Source organism: Triturus cristatus, chromosome 3_1 (genome assembly GCF_964204655.1).
Source record: "Triturus cristatus chromosome 3_1, aTriCri1.1, whole genome shotgun sequence".
Classification (NCBI taxonomy): Eukaryota; Metazoa; Chordata; class Amphibia; order Caudata; family Salamandridae; genus Triturus; species Triturus cristatus.
The window spans coordinates 639171533-639189931 of record NC_140583.1 but is presented as its reverse complement, the minus strand read 5'-3'; the positions used below and the strand labels follow the sequence as shown (position 1 = coordinate 639189931).

General features: G+C 46.1%; 1 protein-coding gene across 2 annotated transcripts in view; it reads right to left on the bottom strand.

Annotated features, from left to right (window-relative positions):
* The window catches only part of DIS3L (DIS3 like exosome 3'-5' exoribonuclease), a 310197-nt gene that overhangs the window by 111045 nt on the left and 180753 nt on the right, over positions 1-18399 (bottom strand). For both annotated transcript variants that reach the window (XM_085644627.1, XM_085644628.1), the window contains exon 11: positions 1700-1792. In XM_085644627.1, coding sequence (XP_085500753.1) covers positions 1700-1792 — 93 coding nt within the window. The remainder of the gene's footprint in view (positions 1-1699; positions 1793-18399) is intronic.

Here is an 18399-nt window from a genome sequence, read left to right as displayed (position 1 = left end):
AGAACCAACAATTCAACGAGTTTCAGTGATATTCTACATATTGTTCAGGGTAATCCATCTGTCAAACAGAGAGGTGCAACAAAGGGGCTATGCTCAGTGGGGAGAATGTGTTCCTGTTGTTATAGCTTTAGTGCAAGATGAAGAAGGAAGTGTTATATGTTTGTAATCCTAATTCTCCATCATGTGTATTTTCCTTGTATGTACATATAGCAGAATATCTTCACATATGTGTGGGATAACAGAATATATTTTAGATTGAGTTTAAATTAGCATTATAAGAAAACATATTTGCATGGGGAAATATTTTTTAATTTTTTAAAATCAAGATAAATAAAATCAAACTTCTTCACTATATAGAACATTTAATAAATACCACCACCAAAAAACGTCGTGCCTCCACCCCCCCTCCCCCACCCCCCCAAAAAAAAAGAAAACAAGATTTGGTGCCTGTAGGCTTTAGCTTTCACATACAGGAATTTCACACTCCCCCTTTAATGATCACAAATGCTGCATTGTCCCAGAATGCAGTCAGGTCGGTTTCCACAGACATAGTTAGAAAACAATATCCCCAAGTTCTAGCCATGGTCCTTATTTAAAAGAGGGGCAGATAAAATCTTTAGGAGTTAAAACAAAAAGGATCGGAACTACACACAACTTTCCCTTGGAATTTTCCTATGTATTCACTAACAGTAAAACACTGGCAAATGCCTCACAAACTCTCGCAGCAGGAGCTCAGAAACTGTATACTTTTCCTTCCATGAATTCTCTCCATCATAGAGGGACACTTATCAAAGACAGAGTGCATGGTGTTTGAAAAGATTGTTGAGGATATGTTATCCTTGGAGGAAAAAAAAAAGAGAGAAAAATAAAATAACTTCAACATTCTGGAATCCTTAGGAAAAAGAGAACAGTTGATAAAAACACTCCCACATCCTGATAAAACATAAAATAGGATGGCTGGTACCATCGAGGAAAGCCAAAGATTTCCAAGTAAAATGGATATTTTATCAGAAAATAATTGTCCTAGCTCACAATGCTGTGCACTCAGGAACAGAACACTTTCTGAAATCCTAAAAGGAGAATGTTCAAACTCTCATATATATAAGAGGGTGCTTAGGGGCACTTTCGCAGTTTTCTTTTTTTTCTTTTTCGGTGACATGTGAAAGTGGGGTTTTCAATCAAATGTACTTCATAAAGACAATTTAATGTTTATTGGCTTTGTTTTAAATGTTTTGTGTTATCCTGACAAGCAGAGATAGTCTTTGGTTTATAAATGTCAAAGAAAATTACCTAATGGAGACGGGCCAAATTTGGCTGGTCTTCCCTTGCCTCCAGGACTTGGGACCCCATCTTTCTCTAGATAGTTTTAGTAATATGTTTTTTTGATCTTATTGTAGGGTCATAATTGTATTTGTTAATTCTGTAGAACTGACTCTTTTATGTGTCCAAGCTTTTAAAAAGAGCATCCAGCTTTTCGAGGCTCTCACCAGATGGAAGAATAATTTATTAAAGCATATGAATCTATAGAGGATACCAAGTTACAGAACAAAAACAAAAGGGCAGGACATTGTTCTTGTTCAGATACTCTAGGTAGTGACAAATGCATAAAGACTAATGGAAGCTAATTTATATTAGTAGGTTCAATGTACTCTGTCTAAACAATTCTAGCATAGCATTATGTCCGTATAAAACACAGTACCTGTCCACTCCTCCAAGGAGGGAGCATAGATCAGCACTCAGGACAGGTGGAAGCATGTCATATCGGCGGTCTGGCAAGTAGTACGTTGTTGCCCTGTTTAGAAAGCAGACAATCTGTTGAGCTAGTGCACAAATTAAACAAGTTTCATGAAACGTCAGTGTCAAGTTATTTCTGTTTAGCTATCTGCACAGAACATACCCAGTGCCCAAGCAAACACCAAAAAAAAAAAAAACAACTTCAGATCTAACAAGTGCTTGAGATTTAGTGACAGAAAATTACATTTTTTCAACGAAAAGATAAGTGAATTCACGCAACAGGCAGTCAAATTATCTGAAGAGATAATTGAGAAAATGTCTAAAATCGGTGCAAAAATGTCTACTAAATCTAATATCTAATGCGAAAAGGGAAAAATGCTGATATTCCTTCTAAAACAAATGCAGCGCAATGATGTCATGATCACCCCTAATGAGCACCGAAAACATGTTGACTTACCCGAGTTGGAAGCAATGCTACACATTCAATGTGCAAGACAGCCCTCAGGGCTATGGAGTATAACATAACACAATAACGAGAATGTATGCTGCTTCCTCACTTTCACTTACAAGAAGAAAATACAACTTACCTGTAAGGAAAATGCTACTTACCAGCATGCATCTGTTCTTGGCATGTAGAGCTGTACATCCGCATACTTTTGCATAGATCGCCATCTGGTGTGGGGCTTGGATGTTTGCACTTTGCTATTGTAGAAGTCTTTGTAGTCACGAGATAGGTGACTCCACCTTTGGTTAGTAGTGCACATGGGCATCGACTCCATCCTTAGATTGTTTTGCCATGAAGGGTGATGATGGAGTTACTTAGAAAATATGAAAGATGTCCATGTGTAATGTACCTAAGTAAGATAGTACTGCAACACAAAGAGGTGTCCGGGGAGGCGGGTGGGCGTATGCGGATCTACAGCTCTACAAACCAAGAACAGATGCGTACTGGTAAGTAGCATTTTCCGTTCGAGGCATATGAGCTGTAGATCGCATACTTTTGCATAGACTATACAGCAGTTAGCGGTGTCTACCTGTATGCGTCGCAGTAGTTTGAAAAGGTGTTCTTAGTACAGCCTGGCCCACACTTGCTTGTTGTTTTGCCTGCACATCTACATAGTAGTGTTTAGTGATAGTGTGCGGTGTAGACCATGTTGCAGCTTTGCAAATGTCATCCATGGGGATATTTCCTAAGAATGCCATGGATGCCCCTAGCTTGCATGTGGAATGCGCTCTAGGGGGAATGGATAATGTACGCTTTGCTTTCTGGTAGCATATTTGAATGCATTTAACGATCCACCTGGCAATTCCAGATTTTGATATAGGATTGCCTTTATGTGGTGGCGAAAAAGCCACGAAAAGTTTAGTTGTTCTAAAACTTTTTGTTCTTTCAATGTAGTAAAGAACAGCGCTTTTGACGTCAAGCGTATGAAGAGCTTGTTCTGCTACTGAGTCTGGTTGAGGAAAAAAGACTGGGAGCTCAACAGATCGGTTAAGGTGAAAAGCTGAAATTACTTTAGGTAAGAATCTAGGGTTTGTCCTAAGAACCACTTTGTTGTGATGTATTTGCAAAAATGGTCCTTTTATGGTTAATGCCTGGAGTTCACCCACTCTTCTGAGGGATGTGATGGCCACAAGGAAAGCTACTTTCCATGTGAGGAAATGTAACTCACATGTATGTAAAGGTTCAAATCGGGGACCCATGAGTCTTATAAGGACAATGTTTAGATTCCATACTGGAGAGGATGGAATTCTGGGACGAATTATCCTTTTAAGGCCTTCCATGAAAGCTTTGATGGGAAGTACCCTGAACAATGACAAGTGCTGTCTGTTCTATAAGTAAGCTGCTATAGCAGCAAGATGTAATTGTATGGATGTGTATGCCAGATTACATTTTTGTAGATGTAGGAGATAACAAATAATGTTTTGAGTGGAAGCATCTAGTGGATTGATTGTGTTGTTATTGCAGTAAATAACACATCTTTTCCATTTAGCTGCATAGCATGCTCTAGGGGTAGGATGTCTAGCTTCTTTAATGACGTTCATGCAGTCTGGTGGAAGACTGAGGTAACCAAACTCTAAGACTTCAGGAGCCAGATCGCTAGGTTCAATTGCGCTGGTTCTGGATGTCTTATCTCTCCATGGTGCTGTGTGAGAAGCTTTAGGGAAAGGTGCAACTTTTGGTGTGGGACTACTGAGAGTTCCAGCAGTGTTGTGAACCATGGTTGTCGGGGCCCATGTTGGCGTAACTAGGATCATTGTGAGACTGTTGTTTGAGTTTGCGCATTAGTAATGGAATGAGTGGGAGAGGCAGAAAAGCGTGCGCAAATCTGCCTGACCAATTCATCCATATCGCATTGCCTTTGGACAATGGGTGTGGATACCTGGAGGCGAAGTTTGGGCATTTTGTGTTTGAATGTGTGGCAAACATGATCTATGTCTGGGTGGCCCCACCTTTGAAAAAATGGATGAAGAACTTGCGGATGCAGTTCCCATTTGTGAATCTGCTGTTGCTGACGACTGAGCAGATCCGCAATTGGATTGTGAATCCCAGGTAAATGCTCTGCTAAGAGGTATATCTATTGAGGAATGGCCCATCTCCAAATGCTTTGTGCTAGGCGTGAAAGCTGCAGAGAGGGTGTTCCGCCCTGTTTTTGTATATAGTACATTGTCTTGTCCGTTCGGACGAGGACAGCTTTGCCTATGAGATGTTTCTAGAATGACTTTAGGGCGAGAAATAGGGCCAGTAACTCTAGGTGATTGCTGTGGAGGAGTTTTTGTTGAGGGGTACACATACCCTGGATGGTGTGTTTTAAGAGATGAGCTCCCCAGCCGGTGAGCGAAGCGTCCGCTGTTAGCACTATTTGTGGAACCGGGTCCAAGAACGGCCGCCCTTTGGAAAGATTTTGTGTGTTCCACCATTGCAAAGAGCGATATGTGCGGCTGTCTACCAACACCAGATCTGTAAGTTGACCCTGAGCTTGGTTCCATTGTTGTGCTAGGCATTCCTGTAATGGACGCATCTGGAGTCTTGCGTAAGGAACGATTAAGATGCAAGAGGCCATCATGCCTATTAGCTGCATGAACACTCGAGCTGGTAGTGAGTGTTGTGGCTGAAATTTTGTTATGAGGGCTTGCATACTGGCTATCCTGGTTAGGTTGGGGTATGCAAGGGCTTTGGAAGTATCTATTGTCACACGTAGATACTGCGGTGTGTGGGACGGTTGAAGATGCGACTTGGTGAGGTGTATTGTGAATCCTAAGTTGTGTAGCAGCTGGATTGTGTTGTGTGTGTTTTGTACACAAGCGTTATGTGACTTGGCTTTTATGAGCCAGTCGTCTAGGTAAGGAAACACATGAATGTGTTGTCTTCTTATGTGGGCTGCTACCACCGCGAGGCATTTTGTAAAGACTCTGGGTGCTGCTGTGACTCCGAATGGTAGGACTTTGAATTGGTAATGTTGTCCCTCCACTACAAACCGTAGGTATTTCCTGTGAGCAGGGTGAATACGAATGTGGAAGTAGGCGTCCTTGAGATCTAGAGTGGTAAGCAAATCGCCTTAATGAAGCAGGGGGAGGACCTGTTGTAGAGTGACCATGTGGAAGTGGTCGGATTGTATGTGCCGGTTTAGCGGCCTTAGGTCTAATATTGGCCTGAGAGCGTCATCCTTTTTTGGAATGCGGAAATAAAGGGAGAACATCCCTGTGTTTTGATGATGTATGGGAACCGGTTCTATTGCATGTTTTTGCAAGAGAGAGAGAACTTTCTGCTTGAGAAGCGTGAGATGTTCTGTGGACATTAGAAGTTGTTTGGGAGGTATGTGGGGGGAGTAGAATTGAGTTCCAGGCAGTAACCATACTGGATACTTTGTCTTACCCACCTGTCTGTGGTGATGGAATTCCATACAGGTTGGAACTGTGATAGTCTTCTTTTCTAAAGATGTGTCCACAGTGGGTCCAAACAGGTGTTCCTGGTTGATTGAGGATGATAGACTGCACTTCTTGTTTAAAACCAGATATGCACAGCCACGCATGTCTACGTAGTAACACACTTGTATTTATTGCACGGGATGCTGTATCCGCTGCATCCAGGGCACATTTTATTGAGGTGTTTGTGATTAACTTTCCCTCTTGTATGAGATCATTTGCTTTGGTCTTATGCTCGTCTGGAAGATGCTGCATGAGCTTTTCAAGCTCATCATAGTGAGCCCTGTCATACCTCACTAGTAAAGCTTGTGAGTTGGCAATGCACCAAAAGTTTGCTGCCTGAGACGCAACTCTTTTACCTGATGCGTCCAGTGACTTATACTCTTTTGTCTGGCGGAGGGGCATCACCTTTGGTTTGGAAATTTGCCCGTTTGCAGGCATTTGCCACTACTGAGTCCAGAGGGAATTGACCTTTAATATAAGCTGGATCGCTTGGAGCTGGCTTGTATTTTTTACTCAATTCTAGAATTAAGAACCCTAGACCTAACAGGGTCCTTAAAAACCTCAGGGGCATGTTTAATCACCCATTTGCACATAGGGATGAGTATTTGTTGTTTTTTGAGGCCTGGAGAATGTCTCTAATAAAAAGTCCTCCCCTAGAGGGTCTGAATGGAGTTGAACCCCATGGTATTGTGCAGCTCTATTTATTAGTTGGTAAACCCTACATTGTCACCTGGAGGGGATGGAGGGATATAAGTCGGGCTCAGGTACACCTGGGACATTATAATCGTCCCAAGAGTCATGAGGTGGGCTAATGTGGGTGTCATCATCAGTATCTGTATCATGTGGTGACTATGTCCTCATCCTCACCCCCTATATCCTCATCACCCTCTTGAGGTACAGGTGAAAGAGGAGGCACTGGAGAGTGTGCAGGAGAGAGTATAATGTTTGGAGGCAGTGGAGGTGGAGAGAAAGGCCTCATAGGTGAATTGGATGAGTGTTTTTTTCTTGGAGGGTATCTCAGGTGTTTCTGAGTTGTCCAATTTCCTCTTCTTAGGTGGTATAGAGGTGACCTGGCCGGTAATGGGGTCAATATGGAGTGTTCTTTGCTTAGGATCCGGTGGATCTGGATGGAAAAGTTTTTTGGCTATGTGAGCTTTGGAGGCGAGTCGTCTGAAGTCTTGTCTCGGTGTCGACCCAGACCCGAAAGCAAAGGTGTTACCGGAGCCTTTTGTTTTTTCGGGGCAGGGGCGTCGACGTCAGTACTCACGCTCCGTTGACCTGGAGTAATCGTCTGGTCTTCTGATTCCGATTCCTCGGCGTCAGAGACGCTGGCTTGTTCATCTCCTGTCTCTGGATCATTGGTTCCTGCCTCGAAGATGTTGTCCGGCGCTGAATCGGTTGATCTGGACATTCCGTGACATCGAGCCCGGCGATCACGTACAGTCTTCTTGGACCTGAAAGAGTCACAGGCCTGGCTGTGTAGACTCTCATGTTCTGGGGAGAGACAAAGGATGCAGACCTCGTGGAGATCTGTGTGTGGTAATTTAGCCCCACACTTGCAATTTTTAAATGGAGTCCATTCCATATGCTGGTTGATGGCGCCGATCGGCCCAACAGCCCACGTCGACGACCGGACTCGAAAATTTCTTTGGAACTGGATACGCGTCGAGAGAGATCGCTATTGAAACAATACCGCCGAGCGGTGAGAGTTTTTGCGCTTCGAAGGGGAATCGAAACAACGTCAACCCGGAGCGCAGCAAATTACATCAGAACCCGATGGCGGAAAAAAACAATCTAAGGATGGAGTCGATGCCCATGCGCACTACTAACCAAAGGAGGAGTCACTCATCTCGTGACTACAAAGACTTCTACAATAACAAAGTGCAAACATCCAAGCCCAACACCAGAAGGCGATCTATGCAAAAGTATGCGATCTACAGCTCATATGCCTCAAACATACATTTCTTTAGCATTATCTTTAATAGGTCTACATGTGTTGAAAAATTCTCAACTCACGGAGCATTATGAACAGAATAGTATTAAATCAATCGGCTTACTTGGTGTGTGCATGTGAGAACGTGAACTTCTTCATCACCTGGCCTCTCCCTTGGCCCGCATCATCAGCTCACAGAACTCGCCCAAATGATGGGGCCCATCTCATGTTGAGGCCCAAGGATGAGGCACATTCTTTGTTGTTCCATTGGCCCAGGGAAGGGAGGCAGGAACCCCCGACTCCAGGAGAATCAGTTGGCCTTCACACATCATCGACTAGCATAAAGGGTGCATCAAATTATGTCTGCTCTCAGACAATGACTGCACTCATGTGGATGACATGCTTGCTTGGAGTGTGCTCCTGAAGATACTATCCTATTTGTTGCCCAATCTCCACCGCTGCCTGTGTAATAAAAATGTGTTATTTCGCAAGCAACTTAAATCTTGGTTTTTCAGAACATCCCATGTAGTGTAGACTGGCGCTGAGAACGTTTTTTTTTACTAAGGGCATCACTCTACAGAGAGGAGAATTCCTAGTGCGGGGCACTCCATTGGAGTAACCAGGCGCTTGATAAGGTGTTAATCTAATCTTAACACCTGCACCCACAGCATGAGTCAGTCTCGGGATCAGACACAAGGGGGACTTCACTTCCATGTGGTTTTGATGGCCCGAAGCAGGAAGACAGGCACAAGTGACTAGACCTGTTGAAAAAGGCATCATCACACCCTCAAAAAACATAAAATCCAATCTGGATCCTAAACTGCAGGCATATTATAGACGGAATACCAGCCTACAAGTCTTGGCAAAAATCCCCCAAAAACTTTTGAACAACCTATTTCAGAAAGATCTGGACACAACTACCTGTCTTCCCTACAACAAGGCTCTTGCCCTAAGTACAGCACAGAAAGTGGTTTACAGTTTATTTTTTTAGAATGCAGCCCACAAGTTTGTGAACGCTGGTGCATCCTATATTCTGGTCACATTGAACACATCAGTAGCAATTGATACCGTCAATCACCATATTCCTATTTTGCAGCTTATCCATGGCTGCACAAAATTATCCAATGATCATCAAATACGGTAATTTTGCTCCTTACATCATATTCTTGACAAGTCTCATTTAAGCCCTTTCCAGTTCCAGGAAGTGACACCAGCCTTTGAAGGTACAGCCTGCTGGGCCCATGGTGAGCTATATATTCTCTGTCCATTAGGACAGTATGTCCTATGCCATTCCAACAGATACAGGTAACACTTCCAAACCCTAAATCTGGCAGCAAGATTCATTCCACTGCTTCTCTCAAACCATAAGATATTGGAATTAGGGGCAGCTATCAACTCCATTACAGATTACTGCAACTGGCCTATGCACAGACCAGTCTGCTGTGTACATCACACGTATTCAGTGCAAACAAAATGCCACTGTAAGACGTATCACTGATCTGGGCATAAGAGATAATTTCTCAGAGGGAATGAGAAATTCACTGGCTCTACGTTTAAGATCGTATTTGATTTTAGCTGGTTTTCGGATTTATAAATACATCAACTATATGGCCCCAATATCAGTCTTGCCAGCACTCTCCCTACCACACTATTATAAACCTTAAATGCCTAAACAAACTACTCCCCTGTGACCTGTGGGACAAAACGAAAAGCATGTGGTAGAGTATTCTCTGTACTTGGACTTGCTTTTTGAAAGTCGCACCAATTGACCACCTTAGTGTTAGTGAGCACATAATAAATGCCAAACCACAAATCATTTAATACATTCCCCAGTCCCCTTCCTTCGGGACTTGTAAGCAACAATCAAAGAGTAGATGTCCCCAGAGAAAATTTAAAATGCTTAAGAATAACTAGGAGTCTCTCTGTGAAGGATGGTGCATATCGTGTGAGTTTATGAAAGATATAAATACTAGAGGATCATAACTTTTTGATCTCCAGGGCTGGATCTGAAATTGATTCACACTTCACTTCACAAATTTGAAAGCACTACAGTGCAGTACCAATGTAGTAGATGTAGGACACAAGGCTTACTTTCATCGAAAGGGGGAGGGGCTTAAGAACAAGTTGACCTGCTAGTAACTCAGCTCTAGAAGAACAAGTTACTACTTCTAGTTAGTGATAGATTCCTTACCTTAGAATATCCCCAGGCATCAGACTGGATCCGGAAAGTTTTTCGTCAGCAGTACCCCAGCGCGTCGGCTCCGCATCCGTCGCTGGCGTCGTATGCGCCGAGATGACATCACGGAGACTACTTAGGCACCACCCATGCACGCTGACATCAGCTCTGTACACAACTTTCCGCGCCAGGAATGCAGAGCTATGCCAGAAACTGACCACTGGTGGCAAGAAACTAGGGCCCTGAAATGGATGACCTTAACCCTAGAAATCAGTTCGCAGAACGGGGAGGATGGGTGGGGCGGTAAGGAATCTATCACTAACTAATGTCTCTTACAGATATATTGTTACACAAGTAGTAACTTGTGCATCTGAAAGAGACACGTTAGTGATAGATTCCTTACCTTAGAATAGATACCCCAGCAATACCAACCCCGGTGGTGGGTCTGCAAACAGGATTACACCAGAAAGTCACGGAGAACAGAACGGCCAAAGACGCCGTCTCTGCGGACTTGACTGTCAAGGCAGTAATGCTTGCTAAATATGTGCAGCGAGGCCCACGTAGCTGCTTGACAAATGTCCTGCAAGGGAATGCCACATACCAAGGCAGTAGTGGCTGCCGTTGCCATGGTAGAATGAGCACGCAGCCCCACAGGAGGCTCCTTCTTAGCCAACGAGTAACATGCTTTGAGGAACAGAACGTCCCACCGAGAGATGGTTTGTTTGTGCACAGCCCAACCTTTTTTGGCGCCCACGTAACCAACAAAAAGTTGGTCATCCACCCAGAACTGTTGTGTGCGCTTTAGATAGAACGAGAGCGCAAGTTTTGGGTCCAGACAGTGGAGCCTATCCCTCGTTTGAAGGATGCGGAGGCGGAAGGAAGGTGGGCAAAGTGAAGGTCTGCCCGATGTGGAAGGGTGTGACAACCTTTGGCAAGAACGAAGGACGAGTCCTTAAAACCACCTTGTCCGGATGAACAGAAAGAAAAGGAGGTTTAGAAGAAAGAGCCTGGAGCTCACTCACTCATTTGGCAGAGGTGATGGCTACCAGGAAAGCCATCTTAAAGTGAGAAGACGTAAGGGACAGTTATGAAGGGGCTCAAAGGGAGCGGAAATCAGATAAGTCAAGACAAGATTTAAGTCCCATTGAGGCATTATAAAAGGCACAGGAGGAAACGTGTGTGCAATGCCTTTGAGGAAGCGATTAACAACCGGAGACTTAAAAAGAGAAGGCTGGTCTGGAAGCTGTAGAAAGGCGGAGATGGCCGAAAGATAACCTTTGATAGTGCCCAGAGCAGAGCCCTGCTGGGCCAAAGAGAGAAGGAACAGAAGGACCTCGGAAAGAGGGGCAGAAAAGGGAACCGCAGCCTTTGCTGTGCACCATGCCACAAATTTGTTCCACCTGCAGGCGTATACCATTTTAGTGGAGGGACGCCTAGCTGCCAGAATGACATCAAAGGCTTCGGGAGGAAGGTCAAAAGCTGTCAACTGTCGCTGCTCAATCTCCACGTATGGAGGTGGAGGCTGGACAGGTTCGGGTGGAGGACCGTCTACTGCTGCGACAGAAGATCCTCCCGAAGAGAAAGTCGGATCGGGCGATCGATCGCCATGCTGAGTAGCTCGGGATACCAGTATCTTCGTGCCCAATCCGGAACCACAAGAATGACTTGGGCCCGGTCGCGCCGAATCTTCTTCAGCACTCTGGGCAGAAGTGGTATAGGCGGAAAGGCGTATAGTAGACCACAGCTCCACTCGCAACGAAAAGCGTCGCTGAGCGAGTGCCGCCTTGGAAATTCCAACGAGCAGAAATTATGACATTGCGCGTTCTCTTCTGTGGCGAATAGATCTAACCAAGGCTCTCCCCACTGCAGAAAAAGACCTTGCGCCACGTCAGTGTTCAGACGCCATTCGTGATCCATCATGCACCGGCAGCTGAGTTCGTCCGCCCTGGCGTTCAGAGAACCTGTCAGGTGTTGTACCACCAAGGTAATGCCTTGATGTTCCAGCCATGTCTAGAAGTGCAGAGCCTCCTGACATAGGGTTCACAACCCCAGCCCGCCCTGTTTGTTGCAATACCACATGGCAGTGGTGTTGTCCGTGAACACCTGCACCACACTTCCCCGGACAGAGGGAAGGAATGCCTTCAGTGCAAATCGGATCGCCCGAAGCTCCAAAAGATTGATATGGAGTCGGGACTCCGCCGGAGACCAGAGGCCTCTGATCGCTGCCTCTCCCAAGTGGCCGCCCCATCCCAGCAAGGACGCATCCGTCACCACTGTGTGCTCTGGTTGGGGAAGGGAGAGGGATCTGCCATTGACCCAATCGCGATTCGTGAGCCACCACTGCAATTGCCGTGCCCTCTGAAATCTGGACATGATCGGACAGGTTGCCCTGATGCTGTGCCCACTGGAACTTCAGGTCCCACTGCAGAGCCCGCATATGCCATCTGGCATGTTGCACTAACAGGATGCAGGAGGCCATGAGGCCTAGGAGCCGGAGGGTCATCCTGACTGAAACCCGGTATAGAGGCTAAAAGATCAGAATCATAGACTGAATATCCCGGAATCGCTGCGCGGGAGGATAAACAAGAAACTGCGCCGAATCCAGAACCGATTCGATGAAGGGGAGCTTCTGAGAGGGACTCAGGTGCGACTTCGGCACATTGATGGAGAACCCCAGCAAATGCAGGAGGTCATCCGTATCTGGAGGTGGGAGACGACTGCCTGGGGCGAGCCCGCCTTCAACAGCCAGTCGTCGAGATAGGGGAAGACTGGAACTCCTGATCTGCGCAGATGAGCTGCGACCACGGCCAACACTTTCGTGAACACCCGAGGGGCACTGGTAGGGCCGAAGGGGAGCACGGCAAACTGAAAGTGCTCTAGGCCTACCGTGAACCCAGGGGCGGCTCCCCTATATGGGTGTCAGGGCTCCGCCCCTCTCATTTTTTGACATAATTGAAAATCATGTATTAACCCCGCTGAAATGCATTTGCCGGGCTAACGATTCACACCGCCCTTAGCCCTGTGATGTCATCAGCCAGGCAAAGCAATTGTCTCGTGGGCTGAACTCCACCCCCTGAGGCGTTTCCAATGAAATTAGCCCCGGGCGCTTCATCCAGAAGCCCTGCAGAGCCAGGGGCTTTGCGTCAATCAGGCAATGACATTTAAGTCACCCCACCCTTTTACAGCATTTTACAGGGTGGGGTGGGGTTAGCAAGCCTCACTGTACTGGCCCTACCCCGACCTGTGATGAATTGTGAAGGGGGTGGGGTTTGAAGATGAAGGCAGGAAGCTGAATACAGACTTCTGTGCGTAGTGTGCCTACACAGGTTTGATGGCACGCTAAGCACCACTTCTGTGCCGTGCTTCCCGCTCTGTGCTACAAGTAAGCTGCCATGTCCAGGGATGACCAATCGATGCTATAGATGAGTGCACACTGCAAAATTAAGCCAAGCAGGTGAGCTTAGCACTGCGTGCAATCTTAGGCCAGGCACTCGAATATTTCATTTTCTGTCGTGTAAAATTCGAGCGGTGATCTCTACAGTGTGCTCAGTTTATTTTTGCACAGCAGAGCTATCTTTCAGGCCTCGGATGGAGTGCGCTGGATTTCTTGCTGTGTCCTGTTAATTCCTCTCTTTTGGAACAGGCAAGAAACAAGTATTACCTTCTCTTTCCTCCTGTGAAATGGATGCAAAAAAGAAAAACACTTCTGCTGGAAACGTCCTCTTTTTTGACATTTTTCAGTTTCTAAGTGCAACCGCGGGGTGGAGAGAAATAAAACATTCAAAATATGGAAAACAACTAACTAAAGCAAGACAGAGCAGTTGTAAAGTGGCCAGATTGATTTATTCACACCTAAACACATTAGCGCCGCTTTACAGTGTGCCAGTGAAGCGCTACTTTTGTTTTCTCGTCTCGTCTCTCTTTGAACAACATTATTTTCCCTGGGTGAGAAAGTGCACCATTCCTGAAGTTGCGTCCTTTCCGACTATAAATGTGTAAATGAGGGGCAGACGCTTCCCTCTTTGAAAATTTGAAAATGCGTTTTATATGCTGTGCGGGGCAAAGAAAAAGAAAGCATGTAAAGTATCCCTGTACCGTCCACGTCCTCTGAAGAATGAGCACACTTCATCAAAAATGATGAAAGAATGAATCATGACAAATAATGTACATTTTGCGCGAACGCTGGTAAAGAACCCAAGGAGTTCAGTACAGGAGCAAGAACATAGGGACACAGCCATCAAACGGACATTGAAGTTTTTTAGCATGCAAGTTTTGTGAAATTGCTCAACAGCATTCTGAGGAGATCGAATAAATTATTTTTGGCTTGCTAGAGTGTGCATTCCAGAGAAGGGTTGTGTGAGTGGACACCTTAATGAAATCTGGGATTGCGAGACAGAAGAGCGCGGATTCAGAGATTTCTGGTGCGCTCAGATACGTTGACATGTTTTGCTGCATATTTTTGAAAGATGTGTAGTGCTTTATACACGATAGCCGTTGTCTTGAAAGTATCGAAAGATTCCAATCATCCCCCTGTAAAACCTCCTCCTGTGCAGTCTCAGGGATGTGTCCATTTCCAAGGCCTCCCCCTGTAAAACCTGAGAAATGGCTCTGATGTCTTAAGCCTCTTCTGTGCTGTCTCAGGGATGTTGCTGGGTCCAAGGCCTCCAGCTATAAAGCCCATAGGTTGGCTGTTATGTCTCAGGCCTCTTCTTGTACCATCTCACGAATGTCATAGAGTCCAAATCTCCCACTGTAAAACCAGAGGGTTGGCTCTGATGTCTCAGGTCTCCTTAGTAACGCCCAAGGGTTGGTTCTGATGTTTCTGGCCCCCTCCTGTGCTGTCTCAGGGATGTCTCTGGGCCCAAGGCCTCCACCTATAAAACCCAAGGGTTGGCTCTGATGTCTCAGGCCTCTTATTTTTATTTTGCTCTCTCGGGACTGTCTCTGCGTCCATATCGCTCCTCCCACCCCCACCCTGTACCCCAAGGGATGTCTCTGCTGTCTTACATCTCATCTTGCACCCCTCAGGGTGGTTACGGCTCTTCACACCCCCTCTTTGACAGCCCAAACGTCAGTTCTGCTGTGCCAGATCTCTAATTTACAGCCAAAGGGTTGTCTTGGACTTCTTGATGTCCAGCTCCAGGTTTATCTCTGCTGTCTCAGGTCTTTTCCCTTATTGCCTACTCTCAGGGTGGTTCCTGCTGTCTCCGGTATTTTTCCTTATTGCCTACTCCCAGGACGGTGCATGCTGTCACAGATCTCTTCATGTCCAGATCCAGGTGTATCTGTTCTGTCTCAGGTCTCTTCCCGGGTAGTCTCAGGGTGGTTCCTGCTGCCTCAGGTCTCTTCCCATAGATTCTCAGGGTGGTTCCTGCAGTCTCAGGTCCTTTCCTTAGAGCCTCACAGTGCTTCCTGCTGTCTATAGCTCTCTTCCCTTGAAGCCTCAAGGTGGTCCCTGCTGTCTCAGGTAATTCTCCACTGTTTCTGATAGCAAAGTATGTGTATTTGTATAAACTGCAAAGCTAATGTTTGGGGACAAAATGGTGGCATTAAATAGGATAGGATAGGATAGGATGGTCATTTATAAAGCGCAAACGTATGCCGGAGCGTCTTGGCGCTGGTAGAGAGAGAGGGAGAAAGGTTGTCTTCATCCGCGAGTCTCGTTTAAAAGCCATGTTTTTAACTGTTTCCTGAAAGCCAGATGATTGCCTAATGATTTCATAGAATGGGGAAGCTTGTTCCAAAGACTGGCAGCCCGGAAAGAGAAGGCTCTGCCACCCCATCTGACTTTATGTATCCGATTTATCTTGATGAGGCTTTGTGTGGTAGACCTTAAAACCCAGCCGGGCACATACGGAACGAAAAGCTTCTGAACGTCCTTGGCTCCTCCTCCAAATATAGCCTTGTGCACTAAACATATAGCCTTAAATTCTATACGCTGCTGGATCGGGAGCCAGTGTAGTGTTTTCATGCCGCCAGAGATAGAATGGTCTCTGGGTACAGCAATCAGGAGTCTAGCAGCAGCATTTTGCAGAGTCTGCAACCTCTTCATCTGGGTCTTATTTATGCCTAGCAGCAAGGCGTTGCAGTAGTCAATTCTCAATAGTACAAGAGCCACCACCACCATCTTGCGAAGGTCAGATTCGATGAGAGGAAGAGTCTTCCGCAACGTCCTTATTAAAACGGAACATGCTGAAGCAAGATTGCTGACATGTGCTGAGAAATTGAGTTGATTGTCAAAGAGCATACCCAGATTCCTGACTTTATGGACGGGACTAGGACATTCCCCCGCCTCCACCGGCCACCAAGATCCGTTCCACACTGGGCTGCCCTGGCCAAACTCTATGATCTTGGTCTTCTCTGTATTAATTTTCAGGAAACTCTCCCGCATCCAGCTCATAATCTCAGACAGGCAGCTATGGAACTTAAGAGCCACCTCGTCAGATTGATCCATGGTCGAGACTATGAGCTGGGAATCGTCAGCATAGGAGATAATGGTAAAACCATATTTCCTGATGAGCTTGGCCAAGGGGGCTACATAGATGTTAAAGAGTGTTGGTGATAAGGCAGAGCCCTGCGGTACCCCACAGGGCAGCTGGAAAGTGCTAGACTGTAGACCATCCCATAGCAGACTCTGTTCCCTACCTTCGAGAAAAGAAGAGAGGAGGGACAGAGCGGTTCCCTGCACACCAATCTTCTGAAGTCTCCGCTTCAACACCGTGTGGTTGACAGTGTCGAAGGCCGCAGACAGATCTAACATCACCAGCACTGCCCTGCCTCCCCCATCCACAACACCACGAATTTTCTCCGCTGCCACCAGGAGTGCTGACTCCGTGGAATGCTGAGCGCGAAAACCGTGCTGAGAAGGGTCGAGCAGCTCATGGGAAACCAGATATTCTGTTAAGGCCCGGTTTAACTCCCTCTCCATGACCTTAGCCGCCAAAGGGAGTGCAGCAATCGGACGGTAGTTCTTCAAGATGTGTGGATCCAAAGTAGTTTTTTTTAACAATGGTCTAATTATTGCCCTCTTCCAGCTTGAAGGATAGCTACCAGACGCGATTACTTGATTTATCAGCGGGGACAGCTCTCCAGCAATGACCTCTGCCACACGATGAAATACTGATGGGGGGCACGGGTCAAGAGGTGATCCCGATTTCGTTATGGTGATCAGCCTACACGTTTCCTCCACAGAAATGGGAGCGGAATTGCTAAGTCCCGTGTCGTCCTTGAGATTAGCTGCCTGCTGCTGGTCGCCACAATCCCCATTGGTAGGCAAGCTTATAAAATCGTTATGGATTATCTGAACTTTCTCCTGAAAGTACAGAGCAAATTTTTGGCATATTGCTAGGTCAGGCCGATATGTGTTGTCTTGAGGAGGCTTAGAAAGGGCCGATATGGTTTTAAAGAGCTCCTTTGTTGAATTACCGGCTTCCCTGATCTTGGTGGCAAGAAAAGCGCTTTTAGCTGCAATTATTGCTGCCCTATAGGCTGTGAGCGTGTAATTATACTGTTCTTTACCCTCCACACTATAGTCCCTTCTTCACCTGCGCTCTGCCCTTCTGCAAATGCTCTTCTGGACCTTAAGCTCTTTGTTATACCATGGCGCAGATGGTTGGGTTCTTCTGGAACCCAGCAGCTTCTCAGGTGCAACTTTGTCCACCGCCGCCGCCAGCCATCCATTGAAGAGCAAGGCAGCCTCCGAAGAGTCTAAGCTATGAGTAGGACGCAAACTTCCCAGAGCAGAGATTATCAGTGGTCACCTGAGACCATGGTCTAATCTTCTGCTTACCTGGCCTAGGGCCCTGAGCGCACGCTGGTGCTCCAGTCGCAATGTTAAAAAAAACAGCCCTATGGTCAGACCAGGGGAGAATCATAGTATTCACTATTTCCAGATTCATGTTGTTAGTGAAGATACCGTCTAAGGTATGGCCGAAACTGTGCGTCGGGCTCTTAACTACCCGATTAAAATCTAATGCTGCTAGATTTTCAATTAGCACGGCCACATCTGGTTGATCCGTAAGCTCTAGATGATAGTTAAAGTCACCTAGAATCATAAACGGATGGTAGTCTATCGGAGATTCTAAGAGTTGCATGAGCTTTTCTGGAAAAATAGTCTTGGGCCCAGGTGTACGATAGACTAATACTCCTTGACACTTATAAGAGTTGCCAACATAGATAGTGAAGAAGAAAGCTTCTGCGGGAAGATCTAGGTGTGTCTCCGTACACATTTTTAGATGTGTTGCATATACAATGGCTATCCCTCCCCCTCTTTTACCTGTTCTATCCTGGGAGGTAACCACATATCCTGTAGGCAAGGCAGTGTTCCAGTCTGGACCTGATGAACTATCCGTCCAGGTTTCGGTTAAAAAGAGTATGTCAGGCGCACTACGTTCGATCAAGTCATAGATTTGATAGCTATGTTTATGCAGAGAGCGTACGTTTACCAAGATGCAGCTAAGTGTTTGCGATGTTCTAGCTCTTGTTGTAATGTGCTCGTCCTCTGGGTGCTTACTCACTGCCACTGCTATATGCTGGCTGTTCCTCGCACACTTCATTCCCACCCCTATGTGCTGCCCCTCCTTCAGGAAGTCACATCTAATGCAGGGTCCAGGCTTTAAGGATTCCC